The sequence below is a fragment of the Dysidea avara genome, chromosome 6, assembly GCF_963678975.1.
Source record: "Dysidea avara chromosome 6, odDysAvar1.4, whole genome shotgun sequence".
Taxonomy (NCBI): domain Eukaryota; kingdom Metazoa; phylum Porifera; class Demospongiae; order Dictyoceratida; family Dysideidae; genus Dysidea; species Dysidea avara.
In genome coordinates this window covers 846966-868543 of record NC_089277.1, presented here as the reverse complement: position 1 = coordinate 868543, position 21578 = coordinate 846966, and the positions used below count along the sequence as shown (strand labels likewise).

Sequence of the window (21578 nt, the reverse complement as noted above, 5' to 3'; positions counted from 1 at the left end):
ATGTATCAGTGATATATGTAAGAATTGTATTGGTCGGATTTAAGAGGGTTTTTAGAGGTACTGGTCACTTTGGACCACTGCCGACCAGTGTGGGCAGAACCCTGCCTCTGGTAGCCTAAGAGGCCTTCAACGTTAGTTTAAAGTTGCTAGACGTCTATAAACCAAAAGGGAAGACTGTTCACGAAGAGTCGCCATACCCGTATTTCAGACCGCCGAGAAGAAACCACCACAGAGCAAAGTTTATGTGTGTGGAAGTTTAATACAAACTTAATTTAGCTTTCAATTCTTACATCCTGGCTGCCTTTTACCATATAATGTTTTTGCTCACATGGGTGCGTACAGACAAGTAGGTAGATAGGTAGGTACACACCCACCTGTTTTTACGAAAATTTCAGTAAACCAGGCATGCACCTGGTTTAAATATACTGTATAGCCGAGGGGCAAATTTTAGAGGTTGAGCAATGTTGCTAAAAATAAAGTTTTCGTGGATTTGCAAATATTCCCAAAATGTATTAGACTAAATGGAAGTCTAAAATATTTCAAGGGTAAAATTTTTGCTGATAACATCCAAAACTGCGAAATCAGTGAAATCTTTCCCCCTCGGCTATATGGTATATATCATTGAGGTTGAGTAATGTAAACAATAATAGATTTGCTAACAATCCAACATGTATGTATATGGAGGTCTAAATATTTTGGATAAAATTTTCACTGTTAACCCCAAAAACCTCGAAAGGGCAAAAATAATTTTACCCTCAAAATATTTAGGCAGGTTATGCCTAAAAATAAGCACTCCCTGTACACTAAGCACTCCCATACACTAAGCACTCCCTATGCTCTAAGCACTTCCTATATACTAAGCACTCCCCATACATTAAGTCCTATAACTGGTAATGTCACATCTTACAGATTGTGAGATTGACTCATTTGATCCACTGAAGAAGAACAATGGAGGAATAAGGAGCAGTAGTTGTAGTAGTGATGATATCTTATTGAGTAGTCGTGACTCATTACCCATCAATGATGACCAAATATTATCTCAACAACAACCAACAAATACTGGTACTGCTGCTGATCAACAAATGAAGGCCAGCAGGTCGTCTGAACTGCTTCGTCCAACAGGTGCACACCTACAAGAACAACTGCATTATGGGGGCAGTAGTCCTCTAATGTTACGACATGCTAGTTCAGATCCAATGTTACTAGATAGTAGTAGTGGTGTACAGTCTATACAGTGGAACAATAACATCACTACTAAACATCGGAGTAGTTCATATGATAACATGTTACAACAGGAACAAGATGATGACAAGCCAACTACCCCCGATAGTGACCCTCAACATCCTTCATTCTACATAGATCATAGTGATGATGACTTGGATGATGTTACTAGAGCGTTTACGACATCTTTACCTGTTGTTAGCAATGATAAACATCGAACACTCTCTCAACCTCCATCAATACTACATCGATTATCCCCTAAATTGTCTCCCAAATCATCTCCAAAATCTTCACCAAAACATTCTCCCGAATTGAAAAGTAAGCATGCAGGCTACCATCGCTCCTATCATGGCCTACCCAAATCATCTAAACTTGTAGATAAGAGTAGGGCTCAGGCTAACAATCCGGTGTTGTCAAGGAAAAAGCCACGATCAATTACTATGCTGGAATCATCAGCAGCAGACCAGGAAAAAAGTAGAGCACAATTAGGGAGATATTTCAGACCCGGGGTACTGATGTTGAAGGATGTTAATCCCAGGATGTGTATCATTCAGAAGAAACTAAAAGAGCGGGAAAATGACTTCTGCTTCACTAAAGAATTAAAGTGAGTAATGCCATTTTATGGTGGTCACTTTTTGGATAAGTGTTCTTTTAAACATAATTATTACAAAAGGGACTGTGTTCCTTTAACATCACCATTAATGGTGTCATTGTATGATTATAGTCTGGCAGACATTTTTGGCTGAACCGTGCAATATGGTCTATAGTTTATTTTGTCGCAAAATATTTCTCCATATTATGGACTACCCAAAACCACCTGCTAGACCTCCGTCAGCATTGGGATATTAACTCAGGAAATTCTAGTATTTTGGTAATTCCATGTTAAATTATCAGAAAATTTAAAGTGTTAACCTACTCTTTCTTCAAAATTGGTACACAGACAGTGTATCATGTGACATGTGACAAAGTGATACACCAAGTTTCATTTGATTCCTTTGATCACATTCCGTGTTATGCCTGTTTGCTTTACTGTAGGTATTTTACTGCATTTGTGATTGTACAATACTTGTAATAATCACCTATACAGTGAAACCTGTCTTATTGGATCACTGTATACCTGACCATTGTAACGGTCAGTTGTATACAATCACTGGACTGGTGGACTGGACTACTGGACTCAGGTATTTTCCCTTTGTTACCAAATATTTGGGCAACTGGTTGTAAGTATGCTAGTCTAGACCACTCTCCCTGTACATAATGAAACCCACAATCACACACATACAAAAGGAAGGTGTGATCATGCCAGACTTGTCAACATTGCCCAGCTACAGCTGTCAGGATGCATGCAACACTACATACACATCTACTGTATGGTTTATACCTCATGATAAGATGAATGGTAGTTGTATGATGGAAAGAGAGAGTTGTTATACATATTGCACACAATCCTAAGATAACAGGCAACACCAAATAGACAGGTTCACGTGTATATTATACATTCAATGTAGCAGTAGCTACGACCAGTTACCCAAATATGTGCCAGTAGTCCAGTTTACTAGTCCAGTTTACTAGTCCAGTTTACTAGTCCAGTTTACTAGTCCAGTTTACTAGTCTAGTTTACTAGTCCAGTTTACTAGTCCAGTTTACTAATCTAGTTTACTAGTCCAGTGATTGTACATTACAGTCTCCTAATTGTGTCATTTGTGTACACAATGACATTAACATGTTTAATGACACTACCTCCTTAATAAGGCAGCAGCTCAGAATAGACAGTTTCACTAGTACTTTTAACTAAATGGCTTTTAAATTGTATAAATTCTGTTTTCAACATCAGCTTGACTTTCTACCTTGTTGGACTTGGACCTTGAATGGTGTGCACGTAAAGTAGTGAGTGACGGGATCCATGCCAAGTATAGTCAAGCTGTGACAGACTTTAAGGGTGCTCGCGGCTATTTGAAGCCATACAACATGCATTTTTTGTATTGTTGCTAATACTCACATAATGTATAAAATGAATCCATATGCTACTTGCGTTGGAAGTGCTTCTCTTTCTCTTCAACACAAACCAAACAGAATTCTTCTAGCCTATACCATTTTATAACTATGCGTAGTTCTTTATGAAGCGCTTAAATCGAAACTAGTCCTCCATTTTTCGCAGTAGCGCAATGGAAACCACGTTGAACAAACTTCAGCTTATAACTCACAACTCTATGTTTAGTATTAGTACACAGCGTACATAGAACTTAAGTTAGTACTAAAAGTGTGCTACACCATTCAAAACCTCATGTTCTCGGTGCCGTAACTCATGAAGCCATAACGCTACGGACAAAATCTAAACATAGACCTCTGGAGAATTTATCAGCGAATCTCCCTACAAACTTTGAAGCCTTCACGGGTATCACTTAAAAACTAGTTTTATTTTTAGTAAACATGTGTAAAGATTGCGTGCGCCCAACATTATTGATACAATAACCACACAAATTCCTATTGACCGCAATCACCAACTTTTCAAAATAACATGTCATAAACGCTGTTCTAAACACAAAAAGCTCTGTTTTCTCTTCTTCACACACAGGAACAGCTTCTTGCTCCGCCTGGAGTCTCCAAGTCGCTCTTGGATAGGTTACGCTAGGCACGCCATCATCATCAGCTTGTAACGCCTTGTGATTCCAGCTGGTAACATTGTCCCCTACATAAGCAGCTTACAATTACAATACTAACTACCAGCATACCCTATCACTCGAGAAAACAAGGCACGAACGCATGTTGCCTACAAGCGAAAAGTGCGTTCACACTTGTTGCCTTAAATAACACTTACTTTTAAATTAATTCATAACTGTTGATCCATCAGACAATCATTTGCTAACACTTCAGTGACGATTCTAAAGCGAAATAACATGCTATTCTTCGAGCTATTCTTCCTCGTGTTCTCTGGTGCAAAACATGTCCACTTAACACGGATACTACAAGTATGCGTAGTAATGCCAATTATGATGTAATAGCCGCATGTGGTTTCTGGGCTGGCACTTAAACGGCTTCAAATATCAGCGAGCACCCTTAAAGTTAATCAAAACCAGCAACCAACTGAAATTGCTGCAATGATTAAAATTGGTTAGTTATCAGCTCCATGTACATATTTTAGACCAACACTATTACTTTATAACTCTGAACGATAAAGTTGTAGTGTGCCAATGCACCCTTTTCACAGCTTGACTGTTATGAATTTGTTGGAACAGAGCACTGTACCACTGTATTTCATACAACACTGTATTATATGCAATACATGTATACAAACAGAATACGGAGTCAGCATGCGCTATTATGAATTAATTGTAAACCCAAGTTTGTGCTGGGTATACATATGGAATGCTATTACTTACCCCAATACATACCAGTGACCCCAATACATACCAGTGACCCCAACACATACCAGTGACCCCCAATATATACCAGTGACCCCAATACATACCAGTGACCCCCAATACATACCAGTGACCCCAATACATACCAGTGACCCCAATACATACCAGTGACCCCAATATATACCAGTGACCCCAAATATATACCAGTGACCCCCAATATATACCAGTGACCCCAATACATACCAGTGACCCCAATACATACCAGTGACCCCAATACATACCAGTGACCCCAATACATACCAGTGACCCCAATATATACCAGTGACCCCCAATATATACCAGTGACCCCCAATATATACCAATGACCCCAATACATACCAGTGACCCCAATGCATACCAGTGACCCCAATATATACCAGTGACCCCCAATATATACCAGTGATACTTTTTGTGTAGAGTACGTGACTATATTGCAACTGGTATAGCCACTCATTTAGTGGATCCTGATTGAGGCCGGCAGCATGTTGGAGCTAAGACTGACCAGCAACTGTCATTAACAAGTTGAGAATTGCCAACTGATGGTTGGACTAAGAATTTAGACAGTCTACCGCAATTTTCATATGATCACTTGTTTGCCCACTTAGTGTCTAACTCCACAACTGTTGCAGCTAACCAGAAGTCATCAACTAAGAAAACATATAAGACTACAGGAGCTATAAAACACAAAGAGGCAGGACATAGACTTTTCCAAGATGATCATGTCGAAAGAGTAAAATTTAATCCAGGAAATATTGATCAAAATCTATTATGCTTTTTTAGTGCGTTGGTGCTAGCTTCTTTCAAAACATCAGTGTACTATTCTACATCGATTTGTTTATATAGATCAAATGGTGTAGTATGTGGGTTAGGTGTGGGTAGTAAAGGAAATAACACTGGAACATCAGTCGTACCCATTTTCTTTCCATTTCTAAAGTATACAGAGCACATGCGGTGGTGCTCACCTGGAGTAAACTCTTTCCTCTTTATAGCATTGATCCACTTCATTCTGTACAGTTCATCTTTAGGAATCTTATGGAAAGAAAGCGTCATATCCTTCTTAGAATTCGAGTAGCAGCCAGGAACACAGCACATATATTCACCCCTAGGTTTTGGTTTATGGACTGATCAAGTTTCTTCTGTGGCCGTGGCAGATTTTGTCCCATTAGCAGCTTCCATAAGTCCAGTTCTGTAAGAGGTATTGATAAGCAGTTTTCACAGTAAGATAGCTTTATGATTTGGCTTCAACCACACCAAATTTCATAGAAATATACGGTAGAATGTAGCTGTAGTGGCTCCCGAAGTGCACGCCTGTGACAAATTTCAGTACATTTCATACGGAATTTATTTTATGTGATACCATAAATGGGCATGTACCTTCACGCGTGACGTAATCATGCAAGTCCGCTATTGCAGTTACATTAATAACTAATTCTGTTACAAATGTAAAATTTTTCTTCATCCAATGCTCTATGTTATGGCTCACAGCTGACAAAATTTCAATCAATAAATTATTTCAATCATGAATCATAAAGGTGGTAAAATTTGGTGTGTGACTGTGTGAAGATCTTTCTTGCAAATTTGGCCACAAGTTGACTAGTACGTTGATCACTATTATTATATATCATTGAAAGTTCTCTCTAGCATGCTATATCACAATGTTACCAAAATTCTCATGCAAGAGAAGCAATATGCAAGTATACAGAATTTGGTTTGATGGCCATTTCAGTTAAAATAGCAAATGTTACTGTGAGCAGAAGTGATTTAGACCAATGCAAACAGCCATAACTTTAGTATATACAAAATGGCATGTCATGATCAATTTACTGTACATAAATACTGATGAAGAGGTAGGCACAGTCATACATATATATAGATTATCCTATATAAATAAGGCTAGAGGTTCTCACAGTAATACACTCCTCTATTCTGGACACCTTAGGACTCCACTTGTGAGAAAGATGTCTTGATCTCAGAGGTCTAATTACATATGCATTTAATACAAATGGAATCATAGACAATTGTGTCCACACTATACTGTAGGGTAGTTTAACTGTTTAAATTACGTAGGTTTTATGATATCATTACATGGATACCTCATATGATGCTCCAAATAAGGCATTACTTACATTATTTCTTGGAAATAAGCTAATAGTGGGACAGGTGTGAAGAACCTGAGCACCAGAATTAATAAGCTTACATATATGAAGAACGCATACACTATTTGCTGTATAGCGAGTGCTTTGTGACATACTCCCCTACTTGCCACGAGTATATAGCAAGCATTAGTTATCTATGAATAGGCACTATACATCAACTTCTTTAAGCCCTTAAACTCAAGTTCTATCACTAGCACCAAATGTTATGGTCAGATTTTGAGCATTCTGTTGTGTAATAATACTGTACCTGATAAATTGTTGGCACTTCATGGACCTTAGGTAGAGGAAGAATGTATTAGCCTAGCTTTTCCATAGTGTATTAGCCTAGCTTTTCCATAGTGTATTAGCCTAGCTTCTCCATAGTGGCAAAACCAAAAAAAAAGCAAGCTATTATCACCGGAGTCAAGAGACACTTGATTCTATCTACAATATGTATAGTGATACCTTCAGGGGTTTATTGGACTATTAATATTCAGTTTTTCTTGACATCAATTGCAGTATCTCAGATTTGTTAATTGGTCAGGTTATCAAGCAACCCACAGAAGCTATTTTGTAAAATTTGTATGGTTGCTGTAGCTAATTAAACTTTGGTTGCTATGGAATGCTGACACCTGTCCAGCAGGTGGAATATTGCTTTAGGTGTACAGGGCAATCCAAATCTGCATTAAAATATACTATAGACCATTTTGCAAACTTCACCCTGCTGTCTGCCGGACTATTAGTTCACTTGTCACACGTAAGATGAGCACTTCCAGTGGTGTGTGTTAAGGTTACGGGTTACCCAGTAAATAATTTTGTAAGCGCTTTGCTTATAGTTCTGTTTTAACCGTTTTGCACGGAAGAACACACTAAAATAACATGGCATATCAACGTACAAGAAATACCAAAAGCGGCGATACACTCAACAAGAGATGCGCTTGTACAGAAATGCAGGCACTAAACAGCGAAACTGTTGAGTTGCTATTCATCAAAAACCAGGTTTCAAGGGAAGCCACACCATGATATTTAGCATTAATAATCTATTACTTAGTGATTTCTAGGTCCTCATGAACGAATTGAGTTGTTATCCGATTGTAACAGCACTGTAGTGCACTCGCGGTATTTCCGTAGCAGAACTAATCGCCATTATCCTTGAAAGATACGATAATTAACCAGCCTCTAGTCAGTTTTCCCACAAAGTCTCCATGACAGGACCTAGATACTATAACCACCCATTGACACTGCCATAACAAATTAGTACTAATTAGCTGACAGCTGCTATTTTTGATGAATAATAACCACATTAAGCAGTAGCGCTAAACGCTGGTTCAACCATATTGTGGGGACTTAATTTTACCCTTGACTACCTTCTGCAGTAAATTATTAACACTCACTTTGTATGATTCCTCCACGTGGCTATACAACGCTTTAAAGTTAACAACCTTCTCACTAACACCTGCTTGAGTTTCGTGCCAATATTGCACCATCCATTATCACGCATCAAAAAATAATAACCTATTATTAAGCGCCTAACCCGTAACCTTAACCTGTGAGCAACAATTGCTGCTCTGCCTGTTAAAACATTTTTACAAAATTAACTGCAAGTTCTAAAATGTGGAGCAATTTTTGGTGCCTAGAATTATTTCAAACTGTTGTGTTACCCAGCCAAGTGTTCAATGGCAGGCCCCAATTAGAACAATAATTCATACATTCCAGTACCCCACAATAGTGTTTAGTTTGTGATAGAGTAGGCTTTAAGCCCTTTTCCTACGTGTTTTCATGAAGGAATAACTTGTTACATGTATGTACTGGCCTTCAGAGTCTGAACCAGTATCTGTTTACATGATGGTGTGCTCATAACTGTGCAACGTCCCTTATGCTCTGTGTGTACTAGTATTTGTAGAATTATCATGTTATTTCATGTAATTACAAGGATCTACTGTTGCTCATGGAACGTCAATGGACAGCCTCCCACAGTGTCTCTTGGTCATTTGTTTGAGGCTACAGAAGAGTCAAAACCTGATACTCATGACTGTAAACCTGATATTTATGCCATTGGGTGAGTGACTATAACAGGTTTGACAGGTCTAACAGGTTTGACAAGTTTAAAAGGTCTCCCTATATGATAGTACAGTGTATCAGCGACAAGTTAAAATGTTCAAAATGGTATTTCTTTAATGCCTCAAAAGTGGTTTTTCTTGTAGTTGGTATACTGAACAATGCTGTCAACTAACTGATACCTTCAGACAGTTGGTATACTGAACAATGCTGTCAACTAACTGATACCTTCAGACAGTTGGTATACTGAACAATGCTGTCAACTAACTGATACCTTCAGACAGTTGGTATACTGAACAATGCTGTCAACTAACTGATACCTTCAGACAAACATAACCCAATAATGGCTGAGGTTATGATGGGCTTTTACTGTTCATTGTTTCAGCCTGACAAGTACCTTTTGACATATTACACCATCTATACAATGTATAGATCATGTGCTAACCTTTGTGCCTCATTTGTTTTTGCTGACAGTGTAAGGTGTTGAATCCTAATGGTACACCTGAAATGGCTTCATGTCACTTATCACATACACCACACCTCTAACACTTAGATTGCTTAGCTAGTTTCTCCATGTGTAGGAGTGTCTATGCAATGATTTCATAGATGTTAGATGGGTCTACATATTTTGTTAACTTTAAGAACCTGTTCCTTTGGCTAACTCAGGTGTCAGCTACCTACCGTATAGCCTAAATGTTTTGAGGGACAATATTTTCGAGGTTGAGCAATGCAATTTTTTTTTTTTTTGTGGATTTCCAATCAATCCCATATGTAATATATAGAGATCTAACTTTTTCAAGGATAAAATTTTCACTGTTAAATTATCCCCCTCGGAATATTTAGGCTATGCAGTACTGCTTTCCTTCCTGTATACTTGTTGGCCCTTTTTTGATAGGGAGTCCAGAAAAGGGAATAAGTGATAGTTTAATTCTAAACATTTAACTAATGCTCTCTCTAAAGGTTTATATGCTCTTGCTCACCTTGTAGCAATCACATAGCTGCTGGTAGAGGTGACCTCCCTTGTTTCATTGTATTGTATCTAAGCAACTTTAAGTTGGATTAGGAATCAAAGAAAAAAGTTGGATTAGGGATCAAAGAAAAAAATGGAAACAAGGAAGTAATGGATTAAATGTCCACTGGTGTATCTGCAGGTAGTTGTTATAGGCAACTTTTGGGTTTACCAATACTGCCTAGACACCACCATGAGGTCTGGTGTTTGGGGTGATATTTTTGGCCAGGAAGCCTGAACCTTTATGGTCCTCAATATGATCTCTACTTAAATGTAAACTTCTAATTTTTCCCTACGTTTGTAAGTTATGGTTCCTTCTTCACTGGTCTACACAGTGTCTTTAACCAGTACAAGCTTGTATACTGTAGACCACTCTGTTTAGGGTTTAGTTTAAGCTACTTTGCACAGTGTATCAGGTAACGACAGGTTTATCTACACAGGTTCCAAGAGCTTGACCTGAGTGCTGAGGCCTTAGTATTAAATGACTCTAGCAGAGAAGCAGAGTGGAGGGAACTGGTAGGCCATGGTCTGAAGAGTATAGACAAACGTTATTACCTGGTGAGCTGGTATTGTTACTAGGGTATGGTGTTTACTAACTAACACAGGTTCATGCCATTCGATTGGTAGGAATACTATTGATAGTGTATGCTAAACATGCCCTCAGGGAGTATATTACTGATGTCGAGACTGAGTGTACTGCTACTGGAGTAATGGGTGTCATGGTGAGCAACAATTAGAATATGTGGTATCATTCTTGTTTTTGTTGTCAAGGGTAACAAAGGGGGTGTAGCCATACGTTTCAACATACATCACACATCCATGTGTTTCGTCAACTCTCACTTGGCTGCACATATTGTGGAAGTGGAGAAGAGGAATCAGGTATGTCTGTCCGTCTGTGTGTAGTAATGTAAGTGTCCGAAAACTGAAAGCTTGTTACCCAGGGAATATTTTTAGGGATTTCCCTTAATTTATCAGTGGTTATTATTATTATGTTGCTGTACCCAATAACAATCGATATTCCCGGGTAATTAAGCTGTTAAGAGCTATACCTAATAATTGGTCTAATAGAACAAGATTTTCTGTGTTGTTTGGAGACCTTAGGATGAAAGCCCACATCACACACACACACACACACACACACACACACACACACACACACACACACACACACACACACACACACACACACACACACACACACACACACACACACACACACACACACACACACACACATGCACACACACACACACATACACACACACACACACACACACACACACACACACACACACACATACACAACACACATACACAACACATACACACAACACACATACACACAACACACACACACACACATGCACACACACACACACATACACACACACACATACACACACACACACACACACACACACACACACACACACACACACACACACACACACATACACAACACACATACACAACACATACACACAACACACATACACACAACACACACACACAACACACACAATACACAATGCAATTTTCATCCATACATAGCTCCGTGCTGCCTTCACAAAATGAGATGATTTTTGCTGTAGAATGTCCTCCACCTTCAGTAGTCAGCATATCGATTTTCAGCAAAATCACTTGAAGAATTTCTGAGATATGAGACTTCAAAAATTAGCTTTAATTTCTTTGTTTTTTTCTTGTTTTGTTTTCCTTCTTTTCACACACTTACAAAAAGCTGTCAGAAAATGTGAATGGGTAGTCCAATTGCCTTGAAATTAGACAATTTGACTCACAGAAGAGCAGTTTTTACAGCGCATCTGACAATCAATACATGGATAGATTAACTATTGAACCTCAAACCTGTTTTGGTTTGAAAGGAATTGAGCTAATGATCGTGAGATACAATGCAAAACCCAACAGTGCGTAACAATTACATGACCGAGATTTTAAAAAACTATTACTTGCCATGCCTACTGGACAAACCGCTTAGGGGAATCGGTTGAAAATTGGTGTACAGATAAATTAATAATCTTAGAAGGGTCTTTCAGTAGCTCATTTAGTAGTATACAACGGCCATGAATGCTCTGCCTGATATCAATGTACGAGCCTGAGAGAGCTGTGAGGTCCGAAGGAAAGTGCGTTTATGCAGGCAGAGCTCAAGTGCACGTTGTATAACTGTTATGTACCACTCACTGGGGAGAGTCTGACAGGGTAGTTGCACCTCTTTTAAGGCAAGTTTCCTAACATTGATTGTGGGTAACCAAGCCAAACATTGTGGTGACGTTCCCTCTAAAGTGCCGCAGCCACTTGAAGTGTTGTGTTTGACCAAGGCTAGTATGCTACAGGCTATAACACTAACCTGCATTTGCTGTTTGGCTCTCAATCATCATGTAGTACTCAGCACATGTGATCAACTTGATTGCCTGTGATTCTCTTGAGCAAAAAAAAAAAAATTAAACCTCAGTACTGACCCACTACTGGTACATAAACAGGTTTAATTCCATTGAGCTATATGTGAAAACTGACTACGTGTAGCAAGTGTGAGATCAAGAACTCTAATAGAGAGTACAAGTTGATAATTCTTGTAGTAAAGAGAAAAAATAAGTAAAAAGGAAGCCCAAAAGCCAGCTTATGGCCAATTTTGTGTTACAAAAAGATATCTAAACCAATACAACCAAGCTGTAAAGAAAAAGGGTGCAGCCCCTAAAAATAAGGCCAGGGAAAAATAAAGTTGTAACATCAAAACACAAATTCACCTGAATTGTTGTTTATTACCATTAGCCTACTATCACAGCCATTAGGCCACCACTTTTGATTTCACAACTTATTTCACTATGCCTTTTTGGGGGCACACCCTTTCTTTACAGCTTGGATGTTTTGGATTAGACAGCAACCACTGTGATATGAGGTCACTCAATGAAATTTCAACAACTACAAACTAATTCAGATGTTTTTAAATGTTCCTATTATCCCAGCGCCATCAGGCTGTGGAACAATTTGCCAAGTGAAGTTGTGATATCATCAAACCTAGGAACAGACTGAACATGTAGTCAACTATCTCATACAGTATGGTAGTACTGGGTAGTAGGGATTATGGAGGTTTGCTCTTTACCGTATTAGCCTCGATCACAATCACAGTATCACTGGCTATACATACAGCTATATGCAGTTTATCCCATCTTTGAAATTCAGTGGTTAATGATAGAGTGAGTACTCTGTACTGCTGCTAATTGTTTGCAATAAATTGCTCTTGCTGTCTTCTAATTGTTTCACATTCTGTCATAGGACTACAACATGATCTGTAGTAAACTACACTTTGGGAAAGGAAGAAATGTATACCAGATTATGGACCATGAGTGAGTTTGTGTGTGTGTGTAGTGTGTTGTGTGTGTGTGTAGTGTGTGTAGTGTGTTGTGTGTGTGTGTTGTGTGTGTAGTGTGTGTTGTGTGTGTGATGTACTGTACATTAGTTAGTTTTGTGTTTGTATTCATTCATTTCATACAATATTCTCGACACTCCCACACAGCATGATATTCTGGCTAGGTGACCTCAACTATCGACTAAATACATCAGCTATAATGACAGCTGAAGTTATCAGAGATTATGCTGACAAGTTTCAGTTCCATTCTCTACTAGAGATAGACCAGGTAGCAGCCCCACCCCTTTGTGACATCACATGATCTATTGCTGTAGCTAAATATTGAGAGGCAGAAACAGACAGTGTTTGTGAATTACATTGAGGGACCGATTGATTTCAAGCCAACCTACAAATATGACCCTAACACTGATAACTGGGATACCAGGTGTGTAACCATTACCCCCTGTGTGTGCGTGCCAATCACCATTACCCCTTGTGTGTGTCACCATTACTTCCTCTCTGTGTCACAATTACCCCTCTGTGTGTGCATGTGTGTGTCACTGTTACTTCCTCTGAGTGTCACTCTTACCCCCCATACAGTGACAAGAGCAGAGCTCCAGCCTGGTGTGATCGTATCTTATGGAGTGGTGCAGGGATCAAGCAAATCTACTATCGTAGTCACCACAATTATCGGCTGAGTGACCACAAACCAGTCAGTGCTCTAATGAATGCTGAGGTGAGTATACACTGATAACTCCATTATGACTGGGTATTACAACTAAATCTCTTGTAATTCAACATGGCTACAGCTCTTTGATATTGTGAATTTGTGATACAAATATTTTTGGTGTTGATAACGTTATTTTCATTTTACAATATACATGGTGATTTCATACACAACTTCAGAATTCTAATTATCATCAGGGGGTCCCTATGGGGTTGGGATTGCAACCACAATGACCATCATTTTTGTGTTATTAAGGATGTAACTTGTACCCTAACAGGTCCGAATGGTCCATCCTGGCAAGGAGCGGTCTGTGTTTGAAGAGATTGTCTGGGAACTGGACAAGATGGAAAATGATACCCTACCGCAAGTACAACTAAACCAGTCAGAGGTGGGAACTAAATAGAGTAGTATATGTTGTTACTATGGCAACTGTACAGTTCCACTTCCCCAACATCAAGTTCCACGAGTCACAACTACAAGTGTTGATTGTGGAGAACACTGGACTGGTATGACCTCTGTGTTACTGTGATGATCAACGTTCTTTATGTTACCGTGGTGATCAACACTGGAGGGTTTTTTGTATGCATAGCCTTAATAAATAAAGTGATATCCATTTGGTTCCTCATGGGATACTTAGAAATAATAGATTACTCTCTGGAGTTCCTATGGATACATATACATAAATTGACAAGGAGAATACATACTGACCACCTGGCAGACTCCTGTAAGCGTATCGGATGGCTGCAGGTTTGAGGCTGCCCAGGTCCAGTCATGGATTTTTTCTCCTTTCTCCACCTTTTCAAACACACTTTATGTAACAACTTATAAACAGGCTGTAGGACCAGGTGTCCTACAGACCTTCAGCACTTGTGTTGTAAAGCCTTAATAAATAAATAGGTAAATAAATAAATGTCAGCGTCCTTTGGCTCAGCAGAACATGTTGTAGTAGAATCTCACTGTATTGACATAGGAGTTACTAATGATGGATAATGTCACAAATAAGGAAGGAAAAAGGAAAGTAGGGAAACAAGGGAAGTCACCTACACCTGTAGATATACTAGTGGTCATTTAATCCCTAATTTGGTCATGAATGAGATAATTATTTCTTGTTCCTTGTTTGCTAACATTATGACTGGTGAACCCGCACATACCACATCAAAAGAAAGGATAGCTCACCCGCACATACCACATCAAAAGAAAGGATAGCTCCTGAGTTACTGTTTTCGTCTGAACGTGTGTCCCAGCTATCAATTACTGACTCGACAGTGAAGTGACCATTACACTTCATTTTCAGTTATGTTCAGTCTATTTCAGTGTTTCACAGTGTTACAAATGATGAACAGTGGGAGAGGCACCTCTGAGGTCACCATGGGAAATACAGATGGTTCCCATTTACAAATGTAGGGAAGCCATTGTACCACCACAAATCAAGACCTTGGGCCTTCAACAAAAAGTAATGGGACACAAAAGAAGACAAGTCCACCATGATGAATACACTGTGTGTTCTGCAGTATACCAAAAGGCACATCTTGAGACAAAGCAACATTGAACAGTAAAAAAACAAAAATCAAGCCTGTAGCCTAGGCTGTTATAGTTATGCTTGTCTGAAGGCATCAGTCAGTCAGTCAGTCAGTAGAAAATTCCTTTTTGGCTAGAGATTGTGAGGTTGGTTTTGGGGTGATATTTTTGGCCAGAAATTCTCAAACCTTCACAGTCCCTAATATACAGTACTGTATAATAGGAAGATTATAGCCTAGTAGAGATCATCATACTAACAAGTGTTTAGCCAAGGGAGCTGAAGTATAATTGTGACTAGATTTTGGAAAAACTATCCTAATCGCACGTTAGATAAATGATTTTAAGTCAGCATAACTTGCCAAGGATACCAAGCACGGGTATGAAGTTTACTCAAGTGATGCGTCAATCTCAGACCACTTCAAGTACCTGTAGCTGCTTGTAGAGTTTCCCTCCAAATAAGAGAGAAAATCTGAGCAGTTGGGCGAGTGAAGTGGCATCACAGGTGCTCACAAAGGGGAGGAGGGTGGGAGATGGCGGGGTGGGCAAGAGATAGGCTTCAAATGGAGGCAGACCACGATTGAAGCCCAGACACAAGATTACAGGACTGTGCTGGCTCCTTAGTTGCTATTACATATGTAGAAAAATTAACAGAAAAATGTTTCGCCAACAATACCAGGCCATCCACCAGCAAACCAGAGATACTTGCCAAGCCAGGCTCTTCACAAAGCCAGAAACTGCCATTTGAGCTCGCAATACCACCCAGAAAAGATGTCTCTTAAAACCAGCTTTGAGTAGTTTGAGTAGTACTGAGGGTCAAAGGAGTAATATGATAGTGTAGCTATCCACTGGAGGTGTTAGTTTGATTTTGCCTGATGTGCAATTTGGATCGGTTTTGTAAAATCTGATCACAATTGACTCTATCATTATTAACAAACTGTAGTAGCGCTTGTTCACATATACCAACTATATTACAAATAGCTCACTACAATAGCTCACTGCTCAATAACCAACATATAACACCAGTCTAACACTCACTCTACCCAATAGTCTCCTTAGTAACTTAGTCTGGCTGTTGAAGGGTTGGACCTTGAAGAAAATTTGGTATTAAAAGAAGCGGAATTTTTTGTAGAATGACATTCAAAGTCCACCAAAAACCACTTTGGGGAAATCTTTTTATTCCTTATTAAATTTTTTTACCACCAACTTTTTCAAGGACCATGTTATTCTGTAGATTTCACAAACTGTAAAACGAATTACCATAAAACTATATATAATATTGTTGGCTATTGTCTAAGGAATTAGATTATGCAGTTTCTGTTTACACAACGGTAACTACAAGAATCTTATAAAGCCATAACTAGTAAAAATCGGACTGTCAGCTTTGTGAGGACATTGTAACACTAGCAAACAGTGTCCTAATGTTCCTTACAATACAATAAACACTGCCAGTCTTCTTATAATTGAAGCAAAATACGTTAAGGCTGGTTTCCAGGTGCTTTACAACTACTACGCATGAGCAAACACACACATGGCCTAAAAGCCTCTTATAGAGAAGTTGCACTACAATCTCGTAACTAACCTCCTGCCTTTTGCTGTCCTTCTCTTGTGTAGACTACATGGTTATTGTTTCAAAAATCTCTTTAGTATGTTACAGGGGCTAAAAAAAGGGGCTAGTTGTGGCCAAAAAACTAGTTGTGGCCAAAAAGCTAGTTGTAAATGACTTTTGGCTAGTTGTAAAAGTCAGACTAAATAGCAAGCTGCACCACAGGAAAGAATAAAGTCAAAAATTACATACATGTGCTGTGCATGTTTACAGGGATTTGACAAAAGTACCTCAAGATCCAGTCTTGAGATTGCCATTTTCAAAAATTTTCCACTTTTGGTCTACTAAAATTGCAATTTAGAGGTATGGTCATTTTCACAGTCCACTATTGATAAATATTTTGATCTGAAGAATTGGCCTTGTACATCACTGTAAGTTTGTTTGCTATTTCCTAGTTCCAGGTCATCTCAAATTGCTTCCAGATTGAATCTTGCCACACAATTGTGTTTCAACTAGGTAAATATGCTCTCTCATAAATCTCTTCAATCATTCCCTTCACTGACATTTTGTGACAATACAGAACATAGAATACAAGTAATTCAAACGCAAAGAAAATTTTGTTTATAATACTACTACCCCCCCCGGTCTCAGGTTTGGGCTAGTTGTAAAAAATAGTTTTTTTTAGCCACTGGACTATGTTAGAAACACACCATAGATGAACAGGTGATTATGTAATGTTATGCGGAATAGTGCGTGAAGGAATCATTTACCCATGTTCCCGTGCTTGTAGGGACATACACTTTTCAGGATAGGTGCATTGGCTGGTTTAACGTATGAAGAAAGTTATAGCATGTCTAAATCGTGAGGTTTATAGCGTCAGGGCAGAACAATCAAGCCTGCAAACTATATTCTGTGATCTTGCTTGTATTATTTCAATTGCTTTGAGTCACAATGGCTGATTAAATGTTTGCACATGGTGTTGGGATATTCATTTGTTCAGCTTGACTTTGGATGTACATCAATGTGGAATATAATGCAGTTATCATCAAGATGGGTTCAAATCAATAATGGGCAGAAGGAGCACCTCAGATTTTCAAAAAGAACCATGGCAGTTAGAAAAGGCTGTCTGTCTACATAAAACTTGTAACAGCGTTGTGAACTGGATATAAAGAACCGCGTGGTTCAGTCCTTGTCCCGTAACGGGGCACCCCTGCCTGTTACAGTGGAGGTCCCACCGAGATTTGAACCAGATAAGTGAGAGAAGACTGTGGAGTTGTAATTCCAGAAGAAGAGAGACGCTTTCCCGATCTGTTCCTAGTGTGAGGTGAACCGACTAGAGTAGTCGTTCGATTGAGACGTCGTCCGGGTGCAGGAGACCCGACAAGAACTTAAAGAGTCCTGGAGCGAGATTTCCCCCCTGGTAAAGGAGACCGGACGTGGGACCGAGACTCGTCGTGACAACTGCAGTGCAAGGCCAGTTGAAGAGAGGCGTGTCTCGTCGGATCGCAGGAGAACCAGGAGCTCTGTGTGTTAGAGGAGCAACCCAGGCTAGAGAATCGATTCTTGTAATTCGTGCGGAAGTCCAGTAGGAGACGACTGTGAAGAGGTGGCAGTTGGACTCATGTCCTTGGAAAGGACGTTGCAGAGGTTCTGTCTACCAAGCGTGGAGTCTGCGGTGTCTGCTAGCAAGTGCTCAGTGAATAGTTGTTGACTGTTTATAACTGAACTTGGGAAGTGTCGGATGATTGTAAGCTGTGTGGTTTTAAATCAAGGGCTGGAGATTTACTATCAGTGGTTATGTTTGGCGGATGCTGGGGTAAAAGGAGTGTAAAGAGACAATTATTATGAAGATTGATATACGAAATTCAAGAATGATGATGCAAGCATGTGTAACACAGTTGAGCTTGGAGGTCCAAGCTACTTTAATGGGAGGAGTGATGTAACAGCGTTGTGAACTGGATATTGTATATTAGTGTGTATGTGTACGCATGCGTGGAGTTGAGTAGTACGCGTTAATAAGAAGAGTAGCGTGGTTCAGTCCTTGTCCCGTAACGGGGCACCCCAGCCCGTTACATAAGTATGACTGAATGTCCATCCACAGTGCCAGAGAAGATTAGTGATATGGAGTTTGTAATCCATTGATTGTTGAAACAGCTATAGACAATTCCCATACTATGCAAGCTACCACTACCATTTAATGATGCCACATTGTGGTCAACATTATCTGCAACCCACTGGCACTCTGCAAGCAAGTTATCAAGGCTTTCACTCTGAATAACAGATTGTGTGTATCTGTTTACCTCATCATAACTGATGGAGTAATCTAGCTGTGACAGTTCATTTACAAGCCACCTTTACCCAAACACATGGTCCATCTCAACACCAATGCCAAATAGTGTAGTGGTTATAACAGATTTTGCTCCTGAAGATTCCTCTTTGACTATGATATAACTTGATCTACAGTCAAGCTATACACAACTTCCACCAGCTACTAAATTGTAATGCAGTTTACTTGTTGATGATAATACAAAAATTAAAGATAAATTAATAGGTAGAATAAACGAGCAAAACATGTACTAAGAACAGATTTAATTAATGATCATTACTACATGTGTAGATAGTTAATAGTCAACAGCTTACCTTACAATAAAAGCTTTATGTTGTGAATTTCAGTAATCAAGCGCTAAGCTGGTGTAGCTCTCAGAAGTTAGAACACTTTAATAAGCTAAACTAACTCAAACACTTAATACTGTACTCATACAAACAACAAATTGTGCTCTGTATTTATACTACAAAAACTGAATTACTTTATTGCAAGATGGAAGACTTACAAAAACAAAATACCTAATACAGCAATAGAGTCACTTTAACATTGTAAGGCTGCCTTATATCTATAGTAATTAATCATACATCATTTCCTAATTACAAAACAAAACTCCACCATTGCTAGGTGTGTACTATATAGTCTGGTATAGCCCAACCTGCATGCAGAGCACTCCTGCTATATAGGCCATTACATCACATCTTTTCACACATGGTAGCTAAGTATCTTCTAAAATAATAATGGTGAAAGGTGCTTACTGATATTTTGCATTAATATTATACAAATTGTACACTAATGCTGGCATTTTTGATGAAACAAGTCAAGTATGGGCGTAAGTTCATGTGTGAAACACTGAAGTCAGGCTAATTAATATAAATGGTCATAAATTAAATTCCCCGAATGCCATTGGGGTAGATTTTGGATATGTTGTTGTCTGAAAAATTCTGCTTCTTTTGATACCGAAATTGCTTCTATACCAATTTCTTCAAGGTTTGACCCTTTTTGATGTTTAACAGCCAGACTAACTGTCAAGTCTATCATAGTATGTATTGTATACACATGTGATGTAGGAAATGTGGTAATGTGTGGTGTTCACTTAACATGTTGGTGTTTGTATGTTGTGATATAGTTGTGTTACTTTCAGGTTGTTTTCATGTTTATTATTGTTGTCATAGCGACCTGTACAAGTATCATTCATCGCCAAACTGGACAAGGAGTTAAGATGTAAACCATGGATGAGTATATCCCCATCATCAAGAGTGATATTACCAGGTGGGCACTATATGGAGTGAAACTTGATTTCTGTGTTGCATGTATCTAGTTTTATCAATGTCCATTTTATAATAATTTGACTGCTCTATTAGAGCATCTCAATATGTAGAGTGTACTCTTCTTATCTGTATTAATCCACACAGTTGCCTATTACACCATAGCAACACTGACCTGTCCTATTACACCATAACAACACTGACCTGTCCTATTCCATTATTACTAAAATTATTAACTTGAAAGTGAAGAAGGGATCCAAACTAGTGCTCGGCAGTATTGAAATTTGAATACACGGTATTAGTAACAGGAAAATATCGCGGTATATCGATATATAGTTAGCTTGTATATCGATATATCGTTAGCTTGTTATTGTAACTATTGCATCATTTCTTGGAAGTGGTATGCACCTCAAAAAAATTTTAAGTACAAGTAGGCAGGTGTTGTAATGTGACAACCTCAAGTTTTTGTTTAGGGTGTGTCTGCTAAGCCATCAACAAATTGGATAATATTAAACACCAAAGGCTAGCTGGGTTAAAAGCAATCCTATACTGGTATTGATCGATATACCAGTGTTTTGATATATTAGTTATCAAAGGATGTCACAGTATGATAATCGGTTATGATAATTTATCACGATAAACAGTATTACCAGTATATCGCAGAGCACTGATCCAAATGATAACAAGTTGATGTTGTGCTACTTCTAAAAACCAGGCGCCATACAGCTAGCTAACTCATCTGGAATTAACTATAGACAGTATATGCTACTATGAATTAACCAACTATATATTACTACTTTACAATAGGGTAGTTTTGGGTTGTGCAATAATATTATTAGCTATTTCTCGTATTTCGTAATTCATGAAATATTCGTAATTCGTTCAATTACGTTGCTATGCACTGCTAAGGAAGCGTTTGTTAAATAAACCGCTTTTACCAACATATTACGCACAAAACTATCTTCTAAACTGTTTTATAGTGTGACTAACATGTTTTTTCCCACAAATTCTCTC

At 38.7% G+C, this 21578-nt stretch overlaps 1 protein-coding gene and 1 long non-coding RNA gene across 4 annotated transcripts in view; one reads left to right on the top strand and one right to left on the bottom strand.

Moving 5' to 3' along the window:
• LOC136257848 (inositol polyphosphate 5-phosphatase OCRL-like) overlaps window positions 1-21578 on the top strand; it is a 32933-nt gene that overhangs the window by 6861 nt on the left and 4494 nt on the right. For 2 of the 3 annotated variants that reach the window (XM_066051166.1, XM_066051168.1), the window contains exons 4-15: window positions 910-1825; window positions 8691-8816; window positions 10265-10382; window positions 10430-10546; window positions 10596-10703; window positions 13113-13183; window positions 13354-13474; window positions 13521-13630; window positions 13786-13921; window positions 14190-14300; window positions 14350-14418; window positions 20472-20568. In XM_066051166.1, coding sequence (XP_065907238.1) covers window positions 910-1825; window positions 8691-8816; window positions 10265-10382; window positions 10430-10546; window positions 10596-10703; window positions 13113-13183; window positions 13354-13474; window positions 13521-13630; window positions 13786-13921; window positions 14190-14300; window positions 14350-14418; window positions 20472-20568 — 2100 coding nt within the window. The remainder of the gene's footprint in view (window positions 1-909; window positions 1826-8690; window positions 8817-10264; window positions 10383-10429; window positions 10547-10595; window positions 10704-13112; window positions 13184-13353; window positions 13475-13520; window positions 13631-13785; window positions 13922-14189; window positions 14301-14349; window positions 14419-20471; window positions 20569-21578) is intronic. The other variant, XM_066051167.1, reaches the window with a different exon arrangement.
• LOC136257687 (uncharacterized) lies at window positions 3620-4278 on the bottom strand. The gene is made up of 2 exons (XR_010702107.1): window positions 4040-4278; window positions 3620-3910 (listed from the first exon to the last, which is right to left on the bottom strand). It is a non-coding gene; the product is annotated as an uncharacterized lncRNA (long non-coding RNA).